The sequence below is a fragment of the Lactuca sativa genome, chromosome 7 (assembly GCF_002870075.4).
Source record: "Lactuca sativa cultivar Salinas chromosome 7, Lsat_Salinas_v11, whole genome shotgun sequence".
Taxonomy (NCBI): Eukaryota; Viridiplantae; Streptophyta; class Magnoliopsida; order Asterales; family Asteraceae; genus Lactuca; species Lactuca sativa.
In genome coordinates this window covers 8,996,177-9,017,617 of record NC_056629.2, presented here as the reverse complement: position 1 = coordinate 9,017,617, position 21,441 = coordinate 8,996,177, and the positions used below count along the sequence as shown (strand labels likewise).

At 33.9% G+C, this 21,441-nt stretch overlaps 1 protein-coding gene across 1 annotated transcript; it reads right to left on the bottom strand.

The window, feature by feature from the left end:
* Positions 1–256: 256 nt before the first annotated feature.
* On the bottom strand, positions 257–3,513 carry LOC111908194 (cytochrome P450 76T24). The gene is made up of 3 exons (XM_023904031.3): positions 3,026–3,513; positions 1,998–2,438; positions 257–1,002 (listed from the first exon to the last, which is right to left on the bottom strand). Exons 1-3 carry the CDS (start codon positions 3,473–3,475, stop codon positions 394–396), a joined length of 1,500 nt encoding a protein of 499 aa, XP_023759799.1. The 5' UTR covers positions 3,476–3,513; the 3' UTR covers positions 257–393.
* Positions 3,514–21,441: the final 17,928 nt, after the last annotated feature.

The following is a 21,441-nucleotide window of genomic DNA, read 5'->3' as shown; positions in this document are numbered from 1 at the left end:
GCTTTTTCTTGATATTAGACCTAGTTAAAATGATCGAAATCCCCCTCCCCCCCCCCCCCCTTTCAAACCGCATGGGGGATGTTAGCATAATTATTATTATATGTATTTCTTTGTTGTATCTCGGCTCGATACATGTTCCCTCTTCTTTCAACATGTTACTAAAGGATTGCCATAATTGCTTTTTCTTGATATATTTAAAGAAAATCATTTTATTTTAAAAAAGTTTCTTTTCACATTAAGCACATGACTATTGAACTTCATATCACTCAGCACCAACCAACTTGACATTCAATTATGGTTGAATTTAATTCATTGAATACCATTCCAGGTTATTCAACCAATTCCATTAAAGCATGCATATTAAATGCTCCTACTCAAATGATAAAAAAAACTTCAAAGCTTGATTGGAATAGCCATGAGTGGTATTTTTCTTGGCAATGTGAGCCCAAACTTTTCCTCCATATCCATATCTTCTACTCTTACATCTCCTTCAAGTTTCCACTCAAACTTATGAATCAAAGACCCTAACATTATATGCAACATTCTATGAGCAATATTCAATCCTGGACATATCCTCCTCCCAGCACCAAATGGAATGAACTCATAATCTTGACCTTTATAGTCAATCTTGACTTCCAAAAACCTTTCTGGCATGAATGTTTCCGAGTCAGACCAAATATTATGATCACGCCCCATTGCCCACACATTGCAAAGGATTTGTGCATTTTTAGGCACAATGAAACTGTTGACTTGTACTTCTTGTATAGCTTGGTGGGGAACAAGAAGAGGAATAGGTGGATGCAACCGAAGAGTTTCTTTGATAACTGCTTGCAAGTAAGGAAGTTGAGAGATATATGTTTCTTGTACAATTCCCTTCTTATTTTTCATGAATTTATTGATCTCTGACCGAGTCATTTCCATTTTCTCTCGGTTACGAAGAAGCTCAGTCATTGCCCATTCTAATGTGCTTGACGTTGTGTCAGTTCCTGCGATAAACAAAACCTACAATATTCTTAAAATCATTAATTGTATATGTCAAAAATGTTCTCATAAAAAATTAAACAGGTATTTAAAGAATTATAGTTACTTATTCAACAATTAGGGTGAAATCCATAATTAAATTGTCATTCATTAAACTATTTTGACTGTTTAAAAATTTCATTTTATATAATCACCCGATTTTGATAGTAGGGTAAAGTAAAGAGAAGCATAACATACCTTCAACATTTTATAGAATTAACTATTAAACTATTTTATTCAACATAGAAGTACACTAAAATACATACAATGTAATTTCACCACTGTATCGATTTAACTATTATATTATTTTTAAAAAAATAATTAATGGTTTAATTAATCAAAATAACAAAAACTTAAATGGTTAAATTAATAACTTGATCAAACAGAAGGGTGTCAGATGTTTAGAAACATATCCACCTTTAAAAGGGTTGAAAGTTTATATCTGGCGACGTAGAATTATATAGTTTATGTCTGTTTTAGCCGTTCTATGAGAAAATAACTTGGATAAAAATAAATAGTGTTTTTTTTTGAATTCTTGCTTTGACAATAATATACATATTTCAATTTATGGGTCAAATAAACTCAAATCACTCTCAAGGTACTTTTGAAATTGGTCCGACTCGATTTATGTTGTGGTTTGATACCGTATATTTTTGGGTTCATACCAAAAATTGTAAAGAGCTCTTTTATTTTTCTACAAGATTATATAATTAAAAAAAAGGATTATCAGAATGTAAAAAATATATAGTTTTGTTCACATAATACATTCTGTTTTAATGGTACTTTGTGAACATTAAAAAATTGTTGTTTATCCATTTACGATGTTTTTTAAAACAACAGTGTTTTGTAAAAAAAAAAAGCAAATAGTTTGTTTACCCATCAACGACATTAACCCTACATTTGACGAAGAAATCAATTTCATGTCTCAAAATTGTAGCTATGACTAGCTTGGTAACGTGATAAAAGGATTTACTTACATAGAACAAATGTCTCATTTCATCTCGACTAAATATAGATTCTTCTTTGTCCGTGAGATCGAGCAACGAGTCCAAAACATCGTTGTTTACACCATCGTATGATGATGAATTCAGTCTTGATTGCAATCGTTGGTCAATGATCCTATCAATAATAGCCAACAACTTTTTACCATAAGCATTTCCTCGACGTACTAATCCTTGTGGGTCCAATGGTTTTAGTATTGGAAAAAAGTCTGCTAGATTCGGCTTCCCAGCTATTTCCAACAAAGACATCACCGCTTCCTTGAACTCTTGTGATGACACGGTGTCATATTGACTGAAATCCACAGAGAACATATATTTGGAGAGAACGTTAAGAGTTGTTGTAAAGACAACTGCACCTATGTTTATAGCCTTTCCATTTGTACAACATCTATCGACATGGTCAAGAAGTTCTTGTACCTACAGGTAACACAATATGATCCGATCCGATTAGATTAGATTATTTATGATTGGAGTGAATTTTGTAAAAATGTGTTTTTAGTAGTATTTAATAAGAAAAGGATAGAAAACCGGTTTAAGTTTCCCAGCCCGACATAGTACCAGTTATGCAAGGGCCAAAGCGCGGGCCGGTTATGGACCGGTTCAGCCCGTTTTATATATTTTAGGAGAAAGCCCAGTTAAGGCCCGATTCTGGTTTTACCTGGATTCCCAAATAAAATATTAACGTAGAGCAGTGGCACCATCGTAAATTTCTCTTGATCAAATGGTACAAATTGCAATGTCTCTAACACCGACCGACAGAGTTATAACCCCTGGAGATCTTCAATGTCAATGCAATCTATCGAGTTTTTCAGATTTCTTTGATTCAAAAAATGTGGTTGGATATGATCCTACGATTCTATGGGTTGACCTTAGAATCAATTCTATGTCCGATCTTACTAAAACCTGATCCTTCTGTGATCAATATCGCTTTTTGATGCTATAGCAAAGTCACGATTTTAACTAAATAAGCAAATACAGATGTAACCGATAAATTGAATTCGTACCTTCTCCTCACGTAGGAGTGCACTGCCATCTAAACGTTGAACGGAGAAAAAATATTCTCTGGTTATTCGCCGTAGTCTACGCCATTGATCTCCGGTGGGGAGCCACGCTAATGAGTATTGATCGTGGTCAACTATCCGGGCGACATCGGGTATTGATCGGCCGGAGAACGATATATCATGAGTGTGGAAGAATTCTTTGGCAACATCAGGTGATGAAACAACTATCGTTGTTCTGCTTCCTAGCTTAAGAGACATCAAAGGACCATAACGACTAGAGAGTGTGGCGAGAGAGCGATGTGGTTTGTCACTGAGCTTTAGAAGGCTTCCGATGATCGGAAAAGGGTAAGGTCCCGGCGGAAGCCGTGACTTGCGCCGGCTGGAGGTGGTGATCAGGGCATAGATGAGTGTAAAAAGGGCAGAAATTAAGAGAACGAAAGTTGAATAATCCATTCTATAGGTGTGTGTGTGCTTTGTTATCTGACTCCATATATTTAATTTTTCTCGTGATGTGTGTGTAGCAACTTAATTAATTATTTACGGCGTGAGTTGTCATAAAAAGACTTATGGCAAGAGTTAAGACATGATTTCAAAACCATTCATTTATTTTGTGATGTACATACGAAACCTTAGAAAATTTTCAGAATTGAAAATACAATGTTGTATACAACATAGGGATTGTTATAATAAATAAAAATACATTGCTATTTTTACATGTAGTTCACTCTTACATATTATAAACATAACCAACTACATCATCGACTACTAAATACAATTGCACCGAATAACTTCTATTAGTTTATGTTGTTTTTATCTTTTTGTATAGTGTAGTGAGCCTATTATACCTATTATAACATATATATATATATATATATATATATATATATATATATATATATATATATATATATATAAAACTTACTAAATGAAGGGTTTTTTTGGAAAATATTACTCTTATGAGTTTTGACACTTGTCATTTTGTAATATTTTTGAAATAAATATTATCCACTTGTCAATTTTAGGTTTGTTTCAATTTTTAAAATTTAAGTCATATATTTATATATGTAAAATATTAAATATCATATATATGATATTAAATTGCAATAAATATATTTTTCCTTTCTTATTTTAAAGTTATACATTAAAAAATATTTTTTGTTTACACTTTAATGTTTAATCTTTTTTAAATCAACCCGTATAATATACGGGTCTCACACCTACTATGTGTGTGTGTATATATATATATATATATATATATATATATATATATATATATCCTCCTTAATAAATGAAAATAAGTTTGCCACATGTCATTCTCTAATGCATTATGCTACATGTCATTTTCTCATAATTTTGAGATATTTATTTTCCATTTGTCATTTATTCTATTTTTATTTTTTAATATATCATTAATTTTAGTTTCTATAAATAAAAGATACCATAATAACTATATTAATTTCAAATTTTAAATTTTAAACTTCAATTTCAATTTTAAATAAATTACAGTTTAAACCTTCGTATTTAACATATTGTTATAACTAACATGTTTATTACACGGGTCTGACAACTAAACACATAAATTTAATTTATTTTTTTGCATGTTTTTTTTCTCATAAGTTTTACTTATTTCAAATTTTACGTTTAATTATTTGTATTTAACATTTTGTTTTAATGAGCCCGTATAATATACGGGTTTCACAACTAGTATATATATATATATATATATATATATATATATATATATATATATATATATATATATAACCTAATAAATGAAAATCAATTTTGCCAAATGTCAAGTTCTTATTAAATTTGACACATGTCATTTTCTAAGATTTTTTAATTATTTTTTTTCCACTTGTCATTTTTTTAAATTTAAAATCCACATTTTAATAAGATTTATATATGTAAAGTAGACCATTCTATTAAATTTCATAATAAATTCTCTACAACTTTTCAAAATCTTTCATTATATATTAAATTACTTAATTTATTTATTATATTCTTTGTAGTTATGTAAAATTATTACTTTAAAAATAGTTAATGCTTATAATTTTATATTAAATCTTTTTTTATAAACCTGTGTATTTAACATATTGTTATAACTAACATGTTTATTACACGGAGCTAACAACTAAACACATAAATTTAATTTATTTTTTTGCATGTTTTTTTTCTCATAAGTTTTACTTATTTCAAATTTTACGTTTAATTATTTGTATTTAACATTTTGTTTTAATGAACCCGTATAATATACGAGTTTCACAACTAGTATATATATATATATATATATATATATATATATATATATATATATATATATATATATATATATATAACCTAATAAATAAAAATCAATTTTCCAAATGTCAAGTTCTTATTAAATTTGACACATGTCATTTTCTAAGATTTTTTAATTTTTTTTCCCACTTGTCATTTTCTTAAATTTAAAATCCACATTTTAATAAGATTTATATATGTAAAGTAGACCATTCTATTAAATTTCATAATAAATTCTCTACAACTTTTCAAAATCTTACATTATATATTAAATTACTTACTTTATTTATTATATTCTTTGTATTTATGTAAAATTATTACTTTAAAAATAGTTAATGCTTATAATTTTATATTAAATCTTTTTTTTTATAAACCTGTGTAATACACGGGTCTGACACCTAGTGTGTGTGTATGTGTGTGTGTGTATATATATATATATATATATATATATATATATATATATATAAAACTAATAAATGAAAATCAATTTTGTCAAATGTCATGATCTCATTGATTTTTGCCACATGTCATTTTTTAAAAGTTTTTGAATTATTTTTTTTTTCCAATTTTCATTTTCTTATAATTTTCATTTTCTTAAATTTAAAATCCATATTCCAGTGAAATTTATATATGTAAAGTAAATCATTTTATTAAATTTCTTAATAAATGTTCTGCAATCTTTCAAATATCTTACACTGTATATTAAATTATTTATTTTATTTATTATATTCTTTGTATTTATATAAACTTATTATTTTAAAAAATATGTAATGCTTATAATTTTATATTAAATATTTTTTTTGTAAACCCCGTGTAATACATGAGTTTCACACCTAGTATGTATATATATATATATATATATATATATATATATATATATATATATATATATATATATATATTGCAATGCGAACACTTCTAATTAATGCAATGCGTATGCCTCTAATTAATGAGGGTTTTCCATATTCAACATGGTATTGAGCTAGGGCTTTGTACCCAAAAACTTTTTTCACATTCGTACGACTCTCCATTTTTTTTGCAAATGGTTTCTTTCGCTCCTCTACCATCAAGCTATCGAGTCCTCTGGATCGTAGCCACATCATCGCATGCTTATACATATGTTTCAACAGTACTTCTCCCTACTGCCTCCCTCATCTGTCGATGCTTACTGTCTGTCTACAAGTCTAGTCAATTATTTTCTTGTTGCACAAGGGTTTTTGCTGCTATAGTTGATTCATGACATTTCCTTGTTGTTGATCCTGGTTTCTAATTCCTTCACATGGTATTCTGTAAATGTCTACTCGAGAGTCTTCTTCAACTCCCACTCCATCAAAGTTGAGTCTTGTATGCACCCTTACAAATTTTTACAATTAATTTTGTTTTAATTTGATTGTTGATGGATCGAAGTATAAACTGCGGCGTCAAATATTCTCTATGTGTAGAGGTACTTTGTCATATGTCATATTTCTAGAAAATCGTTCCAACTAGGGATGATGATGAGGAATGGTATTCCGTTGATGCTTGTATTAAGTCTTGGTTTTATAGCACATATGATCACGGGTTACTTCCAATCATCTCTAGTGACAATTGTACCGCCAAAGACCTTTAAGACAAGTAGAATGATTTTTTACGGAACAATAAAATGTGCAAAATGTTACAATTATAAGATCAATTTCGCAATACAAAGAAGGTTCAAGCTCCATTACCCAATTTTGTCACACACTAAAAAACCTTGTCGATGATCTCAAGGATGTTGATTCAACAATAACCGAAATTGAGTTAGTGATGCAAATTTTATGACAATTACCATCTTCTTACCATAGTATTGTTGATGTTATCACCGACAAGAAATCTTTTCCCTCATTAATTGAAGCCAAAAATATATTTTTCTTGCATGAATTTCGTGAGGCAGCTTTCGATTCCATTATTGACCCATCTATGTCTCAAAGTGTGGCTTTTTTCTCCTCGTCAAATCACTTGGGAAAGCAAAGAAATTGGTGGTCTAAAAACAAAAATAATTCGAGAAATAACTCAAAAGTTAATAGTAATGAAATTGCTACAGATTGTCCTCCACCCTTTGTTGGAATATTGGGTAATGCCCCACCTACTGTTGCCCTTGGACACACTCCTGCCAGTGCTGCTCATTCCCAAAACTAACTCCCTCCGAGCTTGCTCACTCCGAACCTGCTCATACCGTAGGCTTCTATCTAACAAAAAATGAAAACGAGATACTTATAAAGAGAAGAAGATAAGCTTCATTCATTAACCCTAGGAGATCATAATTGATTAGGAAAAGATCCTTAATCAATTATCCAAATCAAAACTCAAAATAAAAAGTTGCTACAAATAAAAATAAAACCAACAACGCGTTTTGAGGCCCTAAACGATTCTGAATTGCCGAAAAATAACACACCACACGCCATAACGAAGCAATGAGTTTTCTTAATCGACCCATTTTACATGTCGTGTGTGAATTTCTTATAATTCTGAGCTGTTGGATCACTTCAGCAAATTTGATGCTGATGTCATCATACTTCCATTCCTATTAGTGCTGACATTATCAAGCCATGCATCAACACTTGTACCACCTACATCATCCTCACCTTCCTGAAAAGGACTCTACATCAAGTCCGATTCATCATCAAATCCACAAGGAAAGGTGACAAATCTACAACATTGAATGTAGCATACGTATTGTAATCACCTGGTAACCTGATCTTGTACGTGTTATCATTTATTTTCTTCAAATCACGGAAAGGACCATCGGCTCTTGGTTAGAGTTTGCTAAAATTCCTGTTCGAACCTCTCCTTTCTCTAATGTATCCACACAAGATAATACTTACGATAAAAAACTCATTTGCGATGTTTATTGGCATAGTCAACATAATATTTGTTATGCTTCTCAATCTACATGCAAACCTATTGGTGAAGCTCTTTAATGTGGCTGGACTGGTCATCACCTTTAGCATTAACTAATCAAAAAATGACTATAAGAGCTAAGTCAAGCAGGTGATTGGATTTGTACCACACACAATCTCAAATGCACGAGAAACCTTACTCGCATCGAACGTCTTAGAGAATGACATAAAATGAGGAATTTTTGAAAATTGGCCAACCACCACCATAACTAAATCCTTTTGTCACCGAGTATGATGCAAACCTAGATCAAAATCCAAATGCACATCTTCCCACAGAGCGGTAAAGGTGGGAAGAGGGGTATATAACTCGGTATTGCATCCATAGGTTTTAGCCAAATGACAAACTCGACACCTTGAAATTACCCTTATTTACATCTTTCTCCATACGAGGCCAATAAAACTGTGAACCAATCAATGCTAAGGTTTTAGCACCACCAAAATGTCCAACAAGTCCACTAGCATGACGCTCAAGTATAACGACATATCGTAATGATCTCAAGGGAATACAAAGGCGAGTCCTTTTAAAAAGGTACTCTTCACTAGTAGAAAACTCTTTATAGGTTCCGAACCATAATTTCTCCATATGTCATGAAAATCAAGATCATTAGGATGCAAACTACAAAAACCCAAAATCCTTGCACCCGCATCTACATGAATGTAACTACTAAATGGCATCGATTTAAGGCATCAACACTTGATTTTGTGACCTGAATTTATGCTTGATCACGAATGAAAAAGCTTGCAAATACTCGAACCACCTAGCATGTCTTGCACTCAAATTAAGTTGATTGTTAATGTACTTCAACGCTTCATGATCATGTACAAAATCGTTTGGTAGTAAATAATGACGCTAAGTGTCAAAACTTCGAACAATAACATAAAATTCTTTTTCATATGTGGAATACTTTCTCATTGCATGATTTAGCTTATCACTAAAAAAGGATATTGATAATTGATTTTTACTAATAAATCTACTGATACCAACACTAGACGCATCAAATTCAGCCTGAAAAATATCAGTAAAATTGTTGGGTTTTAAGCACTATAACACTCTTATGGTGCACATGCAACCCTGGATGCTTTGGATGTATGTTTTCTCTAATTATACATGCATTTCAAATTTTCCAAAGCATACATCCTAAATAGCATACAATAGAGGATATATAACATAAAAACCAAGTTAAATGAATACCTCTTGATGTAGTTTGTAGTTCTTGGCCTTTAAAAGCTTTAGCACCTCAAGTGTGATGCCTCTAATGTGTCACAAACACCAAATGCAAGAGGAGGCTTGAGAGAATAGGCTAGTTAGCTCAAAATCTATTAGCACTCTCTTAGAATGAATGGACAATCAGTTTTAGCTCTATGGGGTTGCTTTTATAGTGTTACAAATGCTAGGGTTTCATCCATGCAAACCCTAATGCACTATGACCCTTCATATTACTTAGGAGCCATGGGTTAAACCTCCATGGACTATCCATGGACTATCATATTGGTTTAGCCCATCCTAATTAACCATGGATCATTTGCCCATACTATAAGAATCATTGATTTACTTAATCAGTCCCCATATATTTAATTAGTCTCTTTTGATTACTAAATTAATTCTAAATTAATTCTTGATCAATACTAATTAAATAATAATATGCTTTCTCAATTAATATATTATACTTATAATATATTAATAAATCACAAATAACCTTATTCTCAAAAGTCCATCCTATCAAATTGCACTGGTGAAGGCAACCCGAAAGGACCATGCTACAATCGGGTCAAGTACATCCCAATTATAGTTATGGGCTTAGACACCTAATCCAATAGTCTCCCACTTGGATAAGTCTAATAACTATAATTACCAATGCAACTTCAAAATCCGATTAGCAATCGTAGCTTTCAAAGGCCGTTATCGAACTCTGACCCAATCAGTGACGCGTCCTTTAGATAAGGGATCAGATATTCCTCTTTTCTCAAGATATCATGCGGAAAAATACATGGAGCATAGTCATACTTATTGTCCTACAGTTTGTTTCCCGATTTTTGATTTATCTGACATAGAATATAATTGAACACATCAATTTAGTTCTGACCGGGCGCGGCACATAAGTCTAAACAGAATCATCGAGGGGCCCAAGATATTGATTTTAATCCTCTTAGGAAAAAAGGAACAGATAAACTTCGACATTATATTCTTGTACTAACTACTCGTTAAATCATGCACAACAATATGTTTTATAACATCAAGTTACTGATGCGTTTTCATATCATCAATGCACAATCAATTCGTAGTCAACAAATCATATATCTTGGTTTGAAGACTATATGATATTATCGTCTCACAATAACCCGTGATAAATTCCATGAAGTGATTCATGTGAGCGTGGGTTTAATCTAATACTCAATTTATTTCAAGAGCACTCATGAACGTTGTAGCATACTTTTGCTATGTCTAACACCTTAGACAATCTATAAGCCAATTCATGACAGTCTTCTTTCACACTTACTTCCAACGTATGATCGACTGTGGATAGTTTGAATAATCTTTTTATTCTGGAAGTCAAAACATGCAAAAGTGAAACAATAGCGAATAATTGACACAAGACAGTAACTTTACTTATAAATAAAAATCCTTTTATTCAATCGTCAAATGTCAATTACAATTTAGCTATTACAAGTTTCTAAATATTTATCTAATCACTAAAACTAATATCGTCTGTCAGCCCAATGCCCCTTGCATGCTGCAAGTGCTTAACCGTGCTCAATCCCTTCGTAAGGGGATTTGTTGGGTTGTCCTCTGACGATATCCTCTTCACTACGAGTGACGATATCCTCTTCATCATGAGGTGTCCTTATTCTACTTGATGTCTTATGAAGCGGTACTTTATGTCGATATGCCTGGATCTACCATGATCTCTTGGTTCCTTGGTTAAGGCAACCTCCCCTTCATTATCGAAGAAAATCTCCATAGGCTCCTTTATGGATGACACAACTCCAAGGTCCACTACTAGAAAAACAGCCTTTTACGACGCTCATTGTGCGTCGTAGAAGGCTTAGACAACGCGCAAATGCGCGTCAAGGAAGGCCGTGTCATAAAGAGAGACGACGCGCATTTACGACGCTCATTTACGACGCGCAATTACGACGCGCGTTTACGACACGCAATGCGTATCAAGGAAGGCTTTGTCATAAAGGAAGACGACACGCATTCGCGTGTCGTAACATTACGACACGCGTGTTAATGACACGCAATGCGTATCAAGAAAGCCTCTGTCAAGAAAGGCCGTGTCATAAATGAAGATGACACACATTTTTGCGTATCATAATTTTAAATGTTTAAAAAAAATATTATTTATAGATTTACTAATTTTCAAATTAAATAATACATTAAAAATCTCATAATACAAAATAAAATACCATAAATAACAAAGATAATTCATTTCACTAATATGTCAAATACAAATAATTATTCCAAAAGTGAGTAAATGTTATAAAAAAATGAACTCATTTATATACAATTGCATCATCTAGCTTACTATGTGCCAACAAATCTCTGTGTGTTTACTTTTGCTTGAGTCTCATTTTCTCCGAAGCTTCTAGCCATGCCAAAATATGATATCTTGAGTCTCGTATGAATAGATCACGCGCAATAGGTCTAGCTTGTATCATTCCAAATAATTCCAATTCTAGTCTCTATACAAGCCAATAATTTGAGAACTTAATTTTACCATTATTTTATAATTAATCAAATAAGAAAACAATAAATACGTTCTGCCATATATGAAAGAAAACACGATAAAAAAGATCAGTATCGCCACTTTCAGTTGCCTTAGTCAGGGCTGTATCTTCTTCCCCAATGCCTAGTAACAAAGGAACCTGGAAAAGTGCTAATTTCCTCCTGCTAGTCTGATCTGCATGAGCAACAACTGCAACATAAGAAATGCTTCTGCACAATTTTAACTGAAAAATCCCAAAAAGTTAGCCATTGACATTTTTTAGTGTACTTTAATCCTATAAAACTTTGAACAAACCTTATCAAGTATGATATATCCTGATAACCACTTCATGCAGAATAAGCCTAAAAAAGAATCAATCCACCAATCAAAACTTGTAAGCTTTTTTAAGTTTCAAGCTCCATATTTCAAGTATGTTGCTATTTTATACAATTTGATTAAATAACACTTACAAGACAGCCTTGTTCTTGTTGATGATCAAATTTTCAAAAATAAAAATAAAAACCCTCTCCTAACTGTTACTATTTCATCATGTGGAAGAAAGCCAATTGTAAACAGGTTATAACAACAAAGATATCATGTAATGTAACACAACATTGTTCTGCATGCATTTACACACTAAAACGACTAGCAGTATTTACATAATTCCCCCACCCTACCTCAGGCTTAGGCTTTGATTTGGTTTGGTTTGGCCAACAACAATGACAACTATACCCCTACTACTATTACTACTGCTACTACTAAAGGGGCATTAGTTAATACAATAGGTTCCAAAAATATGAGAGAAATAAACAAAATCTTTTAACAAAGGAAAGGAGAGATGGGAAGAAATTATGTACACACATACCTCTGTATCTTTCTCCATCCATCTCCATGGCGTGGCTCTCATCAAAGACTGAGACTGAGACCGACAGATCCTACTTTGAAATTTCAATCGAAAACAATATTGCAGCCTGTATTCATCTTCCTACTAACCGCCTGACAGAATGCAACTATGAACGTCATATGCAACCAAGATTAAGAATCACCACTCAGATAATGAGATATGTTATACAACATTTCAATCACCATTTTACCCTTGCAATCTAACAAATAATATTCATCAATTTTAACGTGAAGAAAAAAGTAGAAAAACAAATAGGTAAAGAGTGGTAAAGCTATATTATATAAGCGTGTATTTCATTGACCTAATAATGCACACACAAGTAACACAACTTACCACAAAGTAGAAAACAAGGCTTTCTTACATATAAACATACTTGTTACAAGAACACACACACAGAAAGACAGCAAACACCTAGTTTGCATTTGATACAAGGGATGGGACTGGACAAGCTCTTTAGGTCTATTTTCCATGAGATAATGAGAAGGGCATTCATGTCATTTACACAGAGAGAGAAAATTTCCCAACTTGTTTTACCTTTTTGGTTGGGAGTGACAAAAAATTGCAATTTCTATCTCATTAGTCCAACCTGTGTCTATGCAATATTGCTATGTAGACTTCTCGTGGTGCTCGAATTCTTGATGGTGCTTTCATGACTCATAAACTATGCTTAACAAAAAGATAAGACCTTGTTATAAAAACTCTCAATCAATTGACATTGTGTTCTGATAAAAAGATTATAACCCTCCACCTACGCAACAAATCAAACACTTCAGAGTCTAAAGACAGAACCTAAGAAAAAAAAGTCCTGCGGTTTTCACTTTCTTAATAATATTGAGTCCGGTATATGAATGATGAAATCCCTATTTCGTATCAATAATAAACTTCAGATTCAAACAGGACAACTCACTTGTTATATATAATGACAATCAAACTATATCAAACACAAACAAATTAACCACTGCACATGTTAAATGAAAAAAGTAAAGCATATGACAGTAAGTAATTAAAAAAGATAGGAAAAACCTATCCGAGATAGAGAAAGAAAGGTTCGGTTCTGCTTCTTAGGTATTATTATAAAGGATCTCGTTTTTCCTTCCAGTTTAGCAAAAACTGCATTTGATTCATTTCATATATATCAAATAACATATAATTGGAGCAATACTATAAATCTTATATGATTTTCTAATTTCTAGCAACAAATATCTTTTGATTTCAAGAAACAAATACCATATGTTTTTGTTTTCGCTTCCAGTTCTAAAATAATAATATTTGATTTCATATCCTACATATCAAAGAACATGTAATTGCAACAATACTATGTATCTTATCCGATTTCTAGATACAAATATCATCAGGTTTCTTTTGCATCCAATTCAGAAAAAAAAACCTAAAAAAAAAAAAAAACTGTTGAAGACCTTACCTTCTTCTGATGCAGTGGGTGGAAGTTGACTGGAGGTGGTGATCAACCGGCGGTGGTGATCGACTAGCAGAGAGTAGAGGTGACGACACTTGTGTGATTCTCCTACGCGATCGCTGATGAAAAACCGATAGAAACGTGTTGGAGTATTGTGTTGCAGCGTAGGGTTAGAAACAAGAATAACAAAAAAAAGACTCGGTCAGCTATAAGTTTTGGATGGCTGGGTAAAAGGCATAATGACACGGTAAGAGGTAAAAAGTGTTGTAATCAAACGCCCTTACCGGACCGAGTAAGAGATAACCTCTTACTAGACCTAGCAAGAGGTAAATCGAACAGGCCCTTAGGCCAGTTCTTGAGTATGTCAATAAACACTTGAGTGCGTCAATAAACAGAAGAACCTGAAGCTTCTTCTAACTTAATAAGGATCAAAAAGGTTACGAAAATCATACTAAAAAAGTAAAATACTCTAGTAGTTATTTTTAATGTGATATTGATGAATAATGAGACAAAAGGGTAAAATTTTAAATTTGCAAACATTGTACCTGTAATTTTTCGATTTTCTGAAAAAGGGCAAAATGGTCATTTATCACAAAGTTTATAAACTATAATGTATAAACAGGCTCACATGCTCTTCTTCTAACTTAATCTGTGCCTCTTCCTCCTTTCCCCTTTCTTCCTCCATGGCAGCTTCCTTTTCTCTGTCAGCAACACAAATTACACGTAAGCTGACACAACTTGGCTTACGTGTCAAAAAACAAAAGTCAAATGATAAAATGAACTTGAGAGATGATGATGTTTCAGATGGTGTAACACTTTTATCACTAAAGAAAAGGTACTTTTTATTTTACAACGTGTACTCTACATTGATAAATAAATAAATAAATATATTTTTTACTTTGATAATAGGAGCAAGAATAAGGTCCCAATTGAGAAAACACAAGATGACATTTCAGATGATGACAATGTTGTACTAAGTGCGTCTTTTAAGAGAAAAAAGAAGCAAAATATTGTCACAAATGTAGTACCTGTTGTTCATGATGTATTAAACGTTGAGCAGTAAAAGAGGGTGAGGGAGGGCGTGCCGCAGGCCTAGGGTAAGATCCTAGACCTCCTCCATGTCCATCAATCAAACCATTTTGCATGAATTGATGAGGGGCATATGGGACATTTACATTATATTTCATCAGGTAAAGTGTTTTATTTACATTAAACCTCTGCCATCATGTCCAACACTTCTACACAAGTCACAAAAACATTTTGAAATGTAAATATAAATCTCAAATTAAAAAAATACAATTATTATTATTAGTAATGTTGACCTTAGGATTGGGAGGAGAGAATCATAAGGATCACGTTCACGTTGAAGGATTGAAGATTGTTGTTGATAGGGCCTGTGAGTGTGAGTGTAAGGTTGAACCTCAGGTACAACAACAGTATGTGATTCCTACATATACAAATACAATACAATCATTGCACCTTTATTTTTATCAAACACCACACCAACCACATCAATATTTAAACAATCCCAAATACCAATCTATTTTCACTCTACTTCCATTTCTTGCATTTAAGCCTTTAAAAATAATAATCATACCATCTCCTTGAAGTGTCGTGCAGACAATGAATCAGAAAGAATCAGATACAACAGCAGCAACAACTTATGTGTTGGTTCAGGCCCTGTTTCACACAATAAAAACAGAGTAAAAAGAGAGAATAAAATATTAGACATACATGTTGTGATTTCAGCATGGGCAAAATGGTCTTTCTTCCAAAAAGATGTACACAGGGGTTGTTTGGAAATTGATTGCCCAATAAGAGCAACCCATGGGATATCAACTAAACTCCTTGGTCCTTGACCCAACAGAAGTGCCTAAACAGCAACAAGAACTTTGGGATCTGAAGATGCTTGATCGATTTTACTGATCACACCAATGGTTCTTGTTGCTACAGTAAAAAAATTATATTTTAATAATCCATGAAGCCTTGACTGGATTGCAATTTGGGGAAACAAAGATTAGTTGTCCCAGATTACTTACCTTTCCTTGAACACTACTTGGAACAACTTATCACCATAACAAGCTAAATCAACTAGAAACTTTCCCTGTTTACATTTTACAACAATACATGTCAATAAATGAAGCAATTATACTACATTTCTTAAAAAATGCATAAAATCAGAATAAAATAATGAAATAGATGAAGAGAAGTTAAAAAATCAAGCAATAGTAAAAAACTAGAGTTTTAGAAATAAATCATGTAACCATTTTCATTGAACCATTTTTTTCAATTCCTTTTGTTGAAAAATAACGCATATTATAAAACAGAGATTGTATATCTACAAATCTAAAATCAATCCCCTTTGCAATAAGGCATAGTCAATGACCCAATTTCACCAGCCTTAGTCACCTGCACAACCACAACTACAAAATTATATTTTTAAAATCTCAAAGCACCAATTACTTTACTCTAAGAAATTATCACAAAAGAAAAACATTCTACCTGCTCGAAGTTGCCCACATATGTATACCCCAGATGTATTTATGAAAATCAATCAAGATGTTATTAAACCTGATAAATGACGGGAAAAGCTTCGCCACATAGGCAGTTGCCAACTGCACCTGTAAACTTTCCCAATATTTATACTCTCGAAATATCTTGTTATACGAACCAGAGAGGCCTTTAAGAGCATTGGAATAGTGGAAAACGTCTTCAAATAACACCAACCCTTTCATGTACTCAAAAAAACACATTCCAAATTAGAAAAAATATAACTCTCGAAGAACAACAATGGATATTACAAATTACGAGTCTGTACCTGGTTATTGGCAAAACGATCAACTGAACTACCGCAATAACTCATTAGTATTTAAGAGATTATTAGGGGGGAGTTATTGAATAATATGCATACACTCGAGCTTATGGGACTGGAACAGAATGGATCACCCTAAAATTACATTAACTTCCTCAAGTTTTTTTTTGTGTTTCCTGTCACAAATGTTACCAGAGATAACTTCACCAAACTACTCCCCGCCACCAACCACATAGCCATCATTTGTCGCTCTTTTACTCCCCTATTCACGGACGGAACATATACATGTATAGGGGATAATATGTAGCTTTGGTAGCCAAAGATGGCTACCGGAGTACGAAATTCGCGACAACACTTCAAGAGATCGAGAAATCAAGGAAAAGAAAATGTAGAGAGAGAAAAAAAGTCTATGAGAATTATTTGAAGAAGGTAAAGAATTCAGATGAGAAAGTAGGGCTCGTAAGAAATCAGGGCTCGTATAGGGTCACCCTGTGGCTCCCAATTTGGATTTAGGAAAACCCTAGCTTACATGTAATGATTTCAATGGTGCCTGAAGGACATAAAAGGAAGAATTAAGAGCAAAAATACACAGAAGAGAAGAGAAGATAGTACATATGCAAGCGAGAGGATGAACAAGACGAGTGGCAAGCATCAGTTCCGTAGGGTTGTATTTTTGATTGAGAGCGTTGGACCACCGTTCGTCGGAAGTGAAAGGGTAGAACGGCGATGAAAGCACCTGCTATTGACGATAACATATTAAGATGAGATGAAGGCATCAAGATTGTCAATGATCGTAACCTTAGATCTTTGATTAAGAAGTCGCACAAAAGTGTGAGGAGAATGAGGGATGCGTCAAAACACTTAGGGCAAAGAGGGTAGCAGGCTTTTCTAATTTTTTGGTTTTTCTTTTCCCGCTTGTAACGAAGGAACGCGCGTTCATTAAAATTATAAAACGACAGTTATAGAGGACGCGCATTTAAGATACAGCGCCCTCCGTGTTTTTAATTTTTTTTCTTATGACACTAATTTACGGGCACGCAATAATGCGTGACCTAAATCCTTAAATTTTCTGAAAAGATGACACTTTTTTAATGTCACTCTCGTTTGCGTAACATAAATCAATGAGTGTCGTGGTTTGCGCGTCGTAAAAGACTGTTTTTCTAGTAGTGGTCTCCGATGCTGTTTTTCAACCATATCGCCTCTTTCGATGCTTCGCTCGCTGCTATGTACTCTGATTCACACATTGAATCAGCTACAGTCTCCTGCTTGGAACTCTTCCATGTTACTGCTCCTCCATTTAGGGTAAACACCCAGCCCGCCTGATAGTGCAAATTATCTCTATCGGTCTGAAAATTGGCGTCACAATACCCTGTCACTCTCAAGTCATTAATCCCACCGAGGGTAAGGATCTATTCCTTAGTCCTCCACAGGTACTTAAGAATGTTCTTCGCTGTAGTCCAGTGAGCTCTACCAGGATTCCCTTGATATTTACTGAACATGCTCAAAGCAAAGGCCACATCAGGGAAAGTAGAAGTCATAGCATACATGATCGAGCCAATTGCGGAAGCATATGGTACTCGAATCACCTCTGATATCTCAGCCTTTGTACTCGGACTCTGAGTCTTACTCAGTTTGGTATTGCTTTGGATAGGTAAGTCACCTTTCTTGGAGTTCTCCATGCTGAAATGCTTCAACACCTTGTCTAAGTAGGTACTTTGACTAAGTCCTATTAGTCTTTTACTCCTGTTTCTTAATATCCTTATCCCTAGAATATAGGTAGCTTCTCCAAGGTCCTTCATAGCGAAACACTTCCCATGCCAGGACTTGACCCCCCTACAAGGTTGGGATGTCGTTTCCTATGAGCAGTATGTCATCTACATACAACAACATAAAGCTTACTATACTCCCACTGGCTTTGACATATACGCAGGACTCATCTTCGCTTCTCAAAAAACCAAACTCTTTGACTTTATCATCAAAACAAAGATTCCATCTGTGAGATGCTTGTTTCAATCCATAAATGAATTTCTCAAGCTTACACACTTTATTAGGGTACTTTGCATTGAAAAAACCCTCTGGCTGACACATATAAACATCTTCAGCCAACCTTCGATTAAGGAAAGCAGTTTTGACATCCATTTTCCATATTTCATAATCATGAAATGCAGCTATGGCTTACATAACCCTTATAGATTTAATCTTTGCTACTGGTGAGGAGGTCTCATCATAGCCAAATCCTTGAGTTTGAGTAAAGCCCTTCGCAACCAGTCACGCTTTATATGTGTGTACTTTCCCATCCATGTCGGTCTTCTTCTTGAAGATCCATTTTCACCCGACCGTCTTACGACTCAGTACATTGTCAACCAAGTTTCAAACTTGATTGTCATACATGGACCGAATCTCGCTGTCTATTGTCTCTTTCCATTTAGCAGACTCAGGGCCTGCCATGGCTTCCTTGTAGATGTTAGTTTCATTTAGATTTATCAAAGTACTATCAATGATAAATGTATCACCCTCAGATCTTATATGGAAACCACATAACACAATTGGAACACTAACTCCACTAGAACATCTCAGAGGTACATACTCGTAAATTGGTTCAACAGGAGTTTCCTCCTCGGGTTGAGCGCTAGTGTTTAGGTTCCTTCATCACTTAACTCTTGAAGCTCTTCAAGGTCAATTTGCCTCCCACTGTCCTCTTGGCATATGAGCTCTCTCCTAAAAAAATCCCTCTCCTCACAACGAAGACAACATTGTCACTCGGTCTATAGAGGAGATATCGAAAGGATTTCTGTGGGTAGCCGATGAGAATTCATCACTCACTTCAAGGTTCGAGCTTGTTGTAAGTTACTTTTCTCATAAAACTTCGCTACCCCCAACTTTGATGTGATCCAACGTGGGAACCTCAACACTGTAGAAAAGGGTAATTATTTCAGAGACAAACATATTCATTCTAATACTTGACTTAATTAAGAATTCATGAGTCATTCATCTTCAATATACCTTTTAAGGTACCGCTAGAAGTCCTATTTATAACTAGAATCTCCTGTCCGGAGAACGTGACAAGTGTGTATAGATCTATATGGGACCAATAATCCCGCGCCCTGACTGTTAACTACAGTCCCCGGGGTGACATGTGTCATCTTATTTCGACGCCTGAAGAACGTCGCTACAGGAAAATTAGGATAGTACGGTTATAAAAACTCAATGGATAAGCAATTATTATGTTATTATGTTCTCACAGGAAAAGTAACAAATACAATTCTTTTCACATTCAAATACAAATCTTCTTATAGTTTAGTTTTATAATAAGACTATACATCATTCTTTTGAGCATGTCATAGTTGCTTACAGGTTACGGTCTTGGACATTTGAGACTGCATTTCAGTTTTAGGAAAATATAGAATTTTCCTGGTTCAAATACATACAATTTATACAACAATCATTCATACTCATTTCATTCACTCATAAGAAAATATCGGATTTTCTGGAAAACAAACATAAACTTACGAATGGCATTCATTTTCTCAAAACACTACTTATGAACTCACCAACTTTATTGTTGACACTTTTTCTTTAAAATGACTTGTATTATCAAGAAAATATTAGACCAGGTAGCAACTGCTTTTGAAGACTACCGCACTGGCGTTAGTAACATATTTTGGATCACCATATTGTATTTGATATTCAAACATGTAACACATACAATCATGTAAACTTTTCAAATATATTTATATTATGGTGGTGTGTACTCTCTTTACTATTCAATTATTATGATACTGAATATGACGTCCTCCGACCCCGACGTTTCCGCCGTTCAGGTTTGGGGGTGTGACATCATACGAAAACAGGTATGGATTCATACCTTCAATAGTAGCCTTGAATGAAATAGTGAAAGATCTGAGCCCCTCTAGACAGTTAAGCTTGAATCCTCTCCTTCTTCCTTGCAAGAATGCACCAAAATGAAGAAATTAGCTCCCTCTTTCTCTCTAAGCTCTCTAGATCGATTAGGGTATCTCAAGGGAAGGTGTGGCCGCAAATGAAGGCCATAAGATCCTTTAAATAGGTCACAAACCCGAGCAATTAGGGTTTTTCTCAGCAGCGCTGACTCAACGAGTCAGATAGCCGACCCGTCGAGTCCATTCATTAAACACGTCACCAAGTCGCGATTCCACTCGAAGAGTTGAGGCACCAACTCGTCGAGTTCCCCCTTAAAATAATTATTTAAAATAATATACCTGGAAAACCAGATGCTACAATTCTCCCCCACAAGAATCAGACTTCTCCCTCGCAGTCTTGCTTCGCAAATAGCTCGGGGTACTGCTCTCGCATCTCTTACTCCGGCCCCTAAGTCAGATCGTACCCTTTCTGATGTTGCCACTGG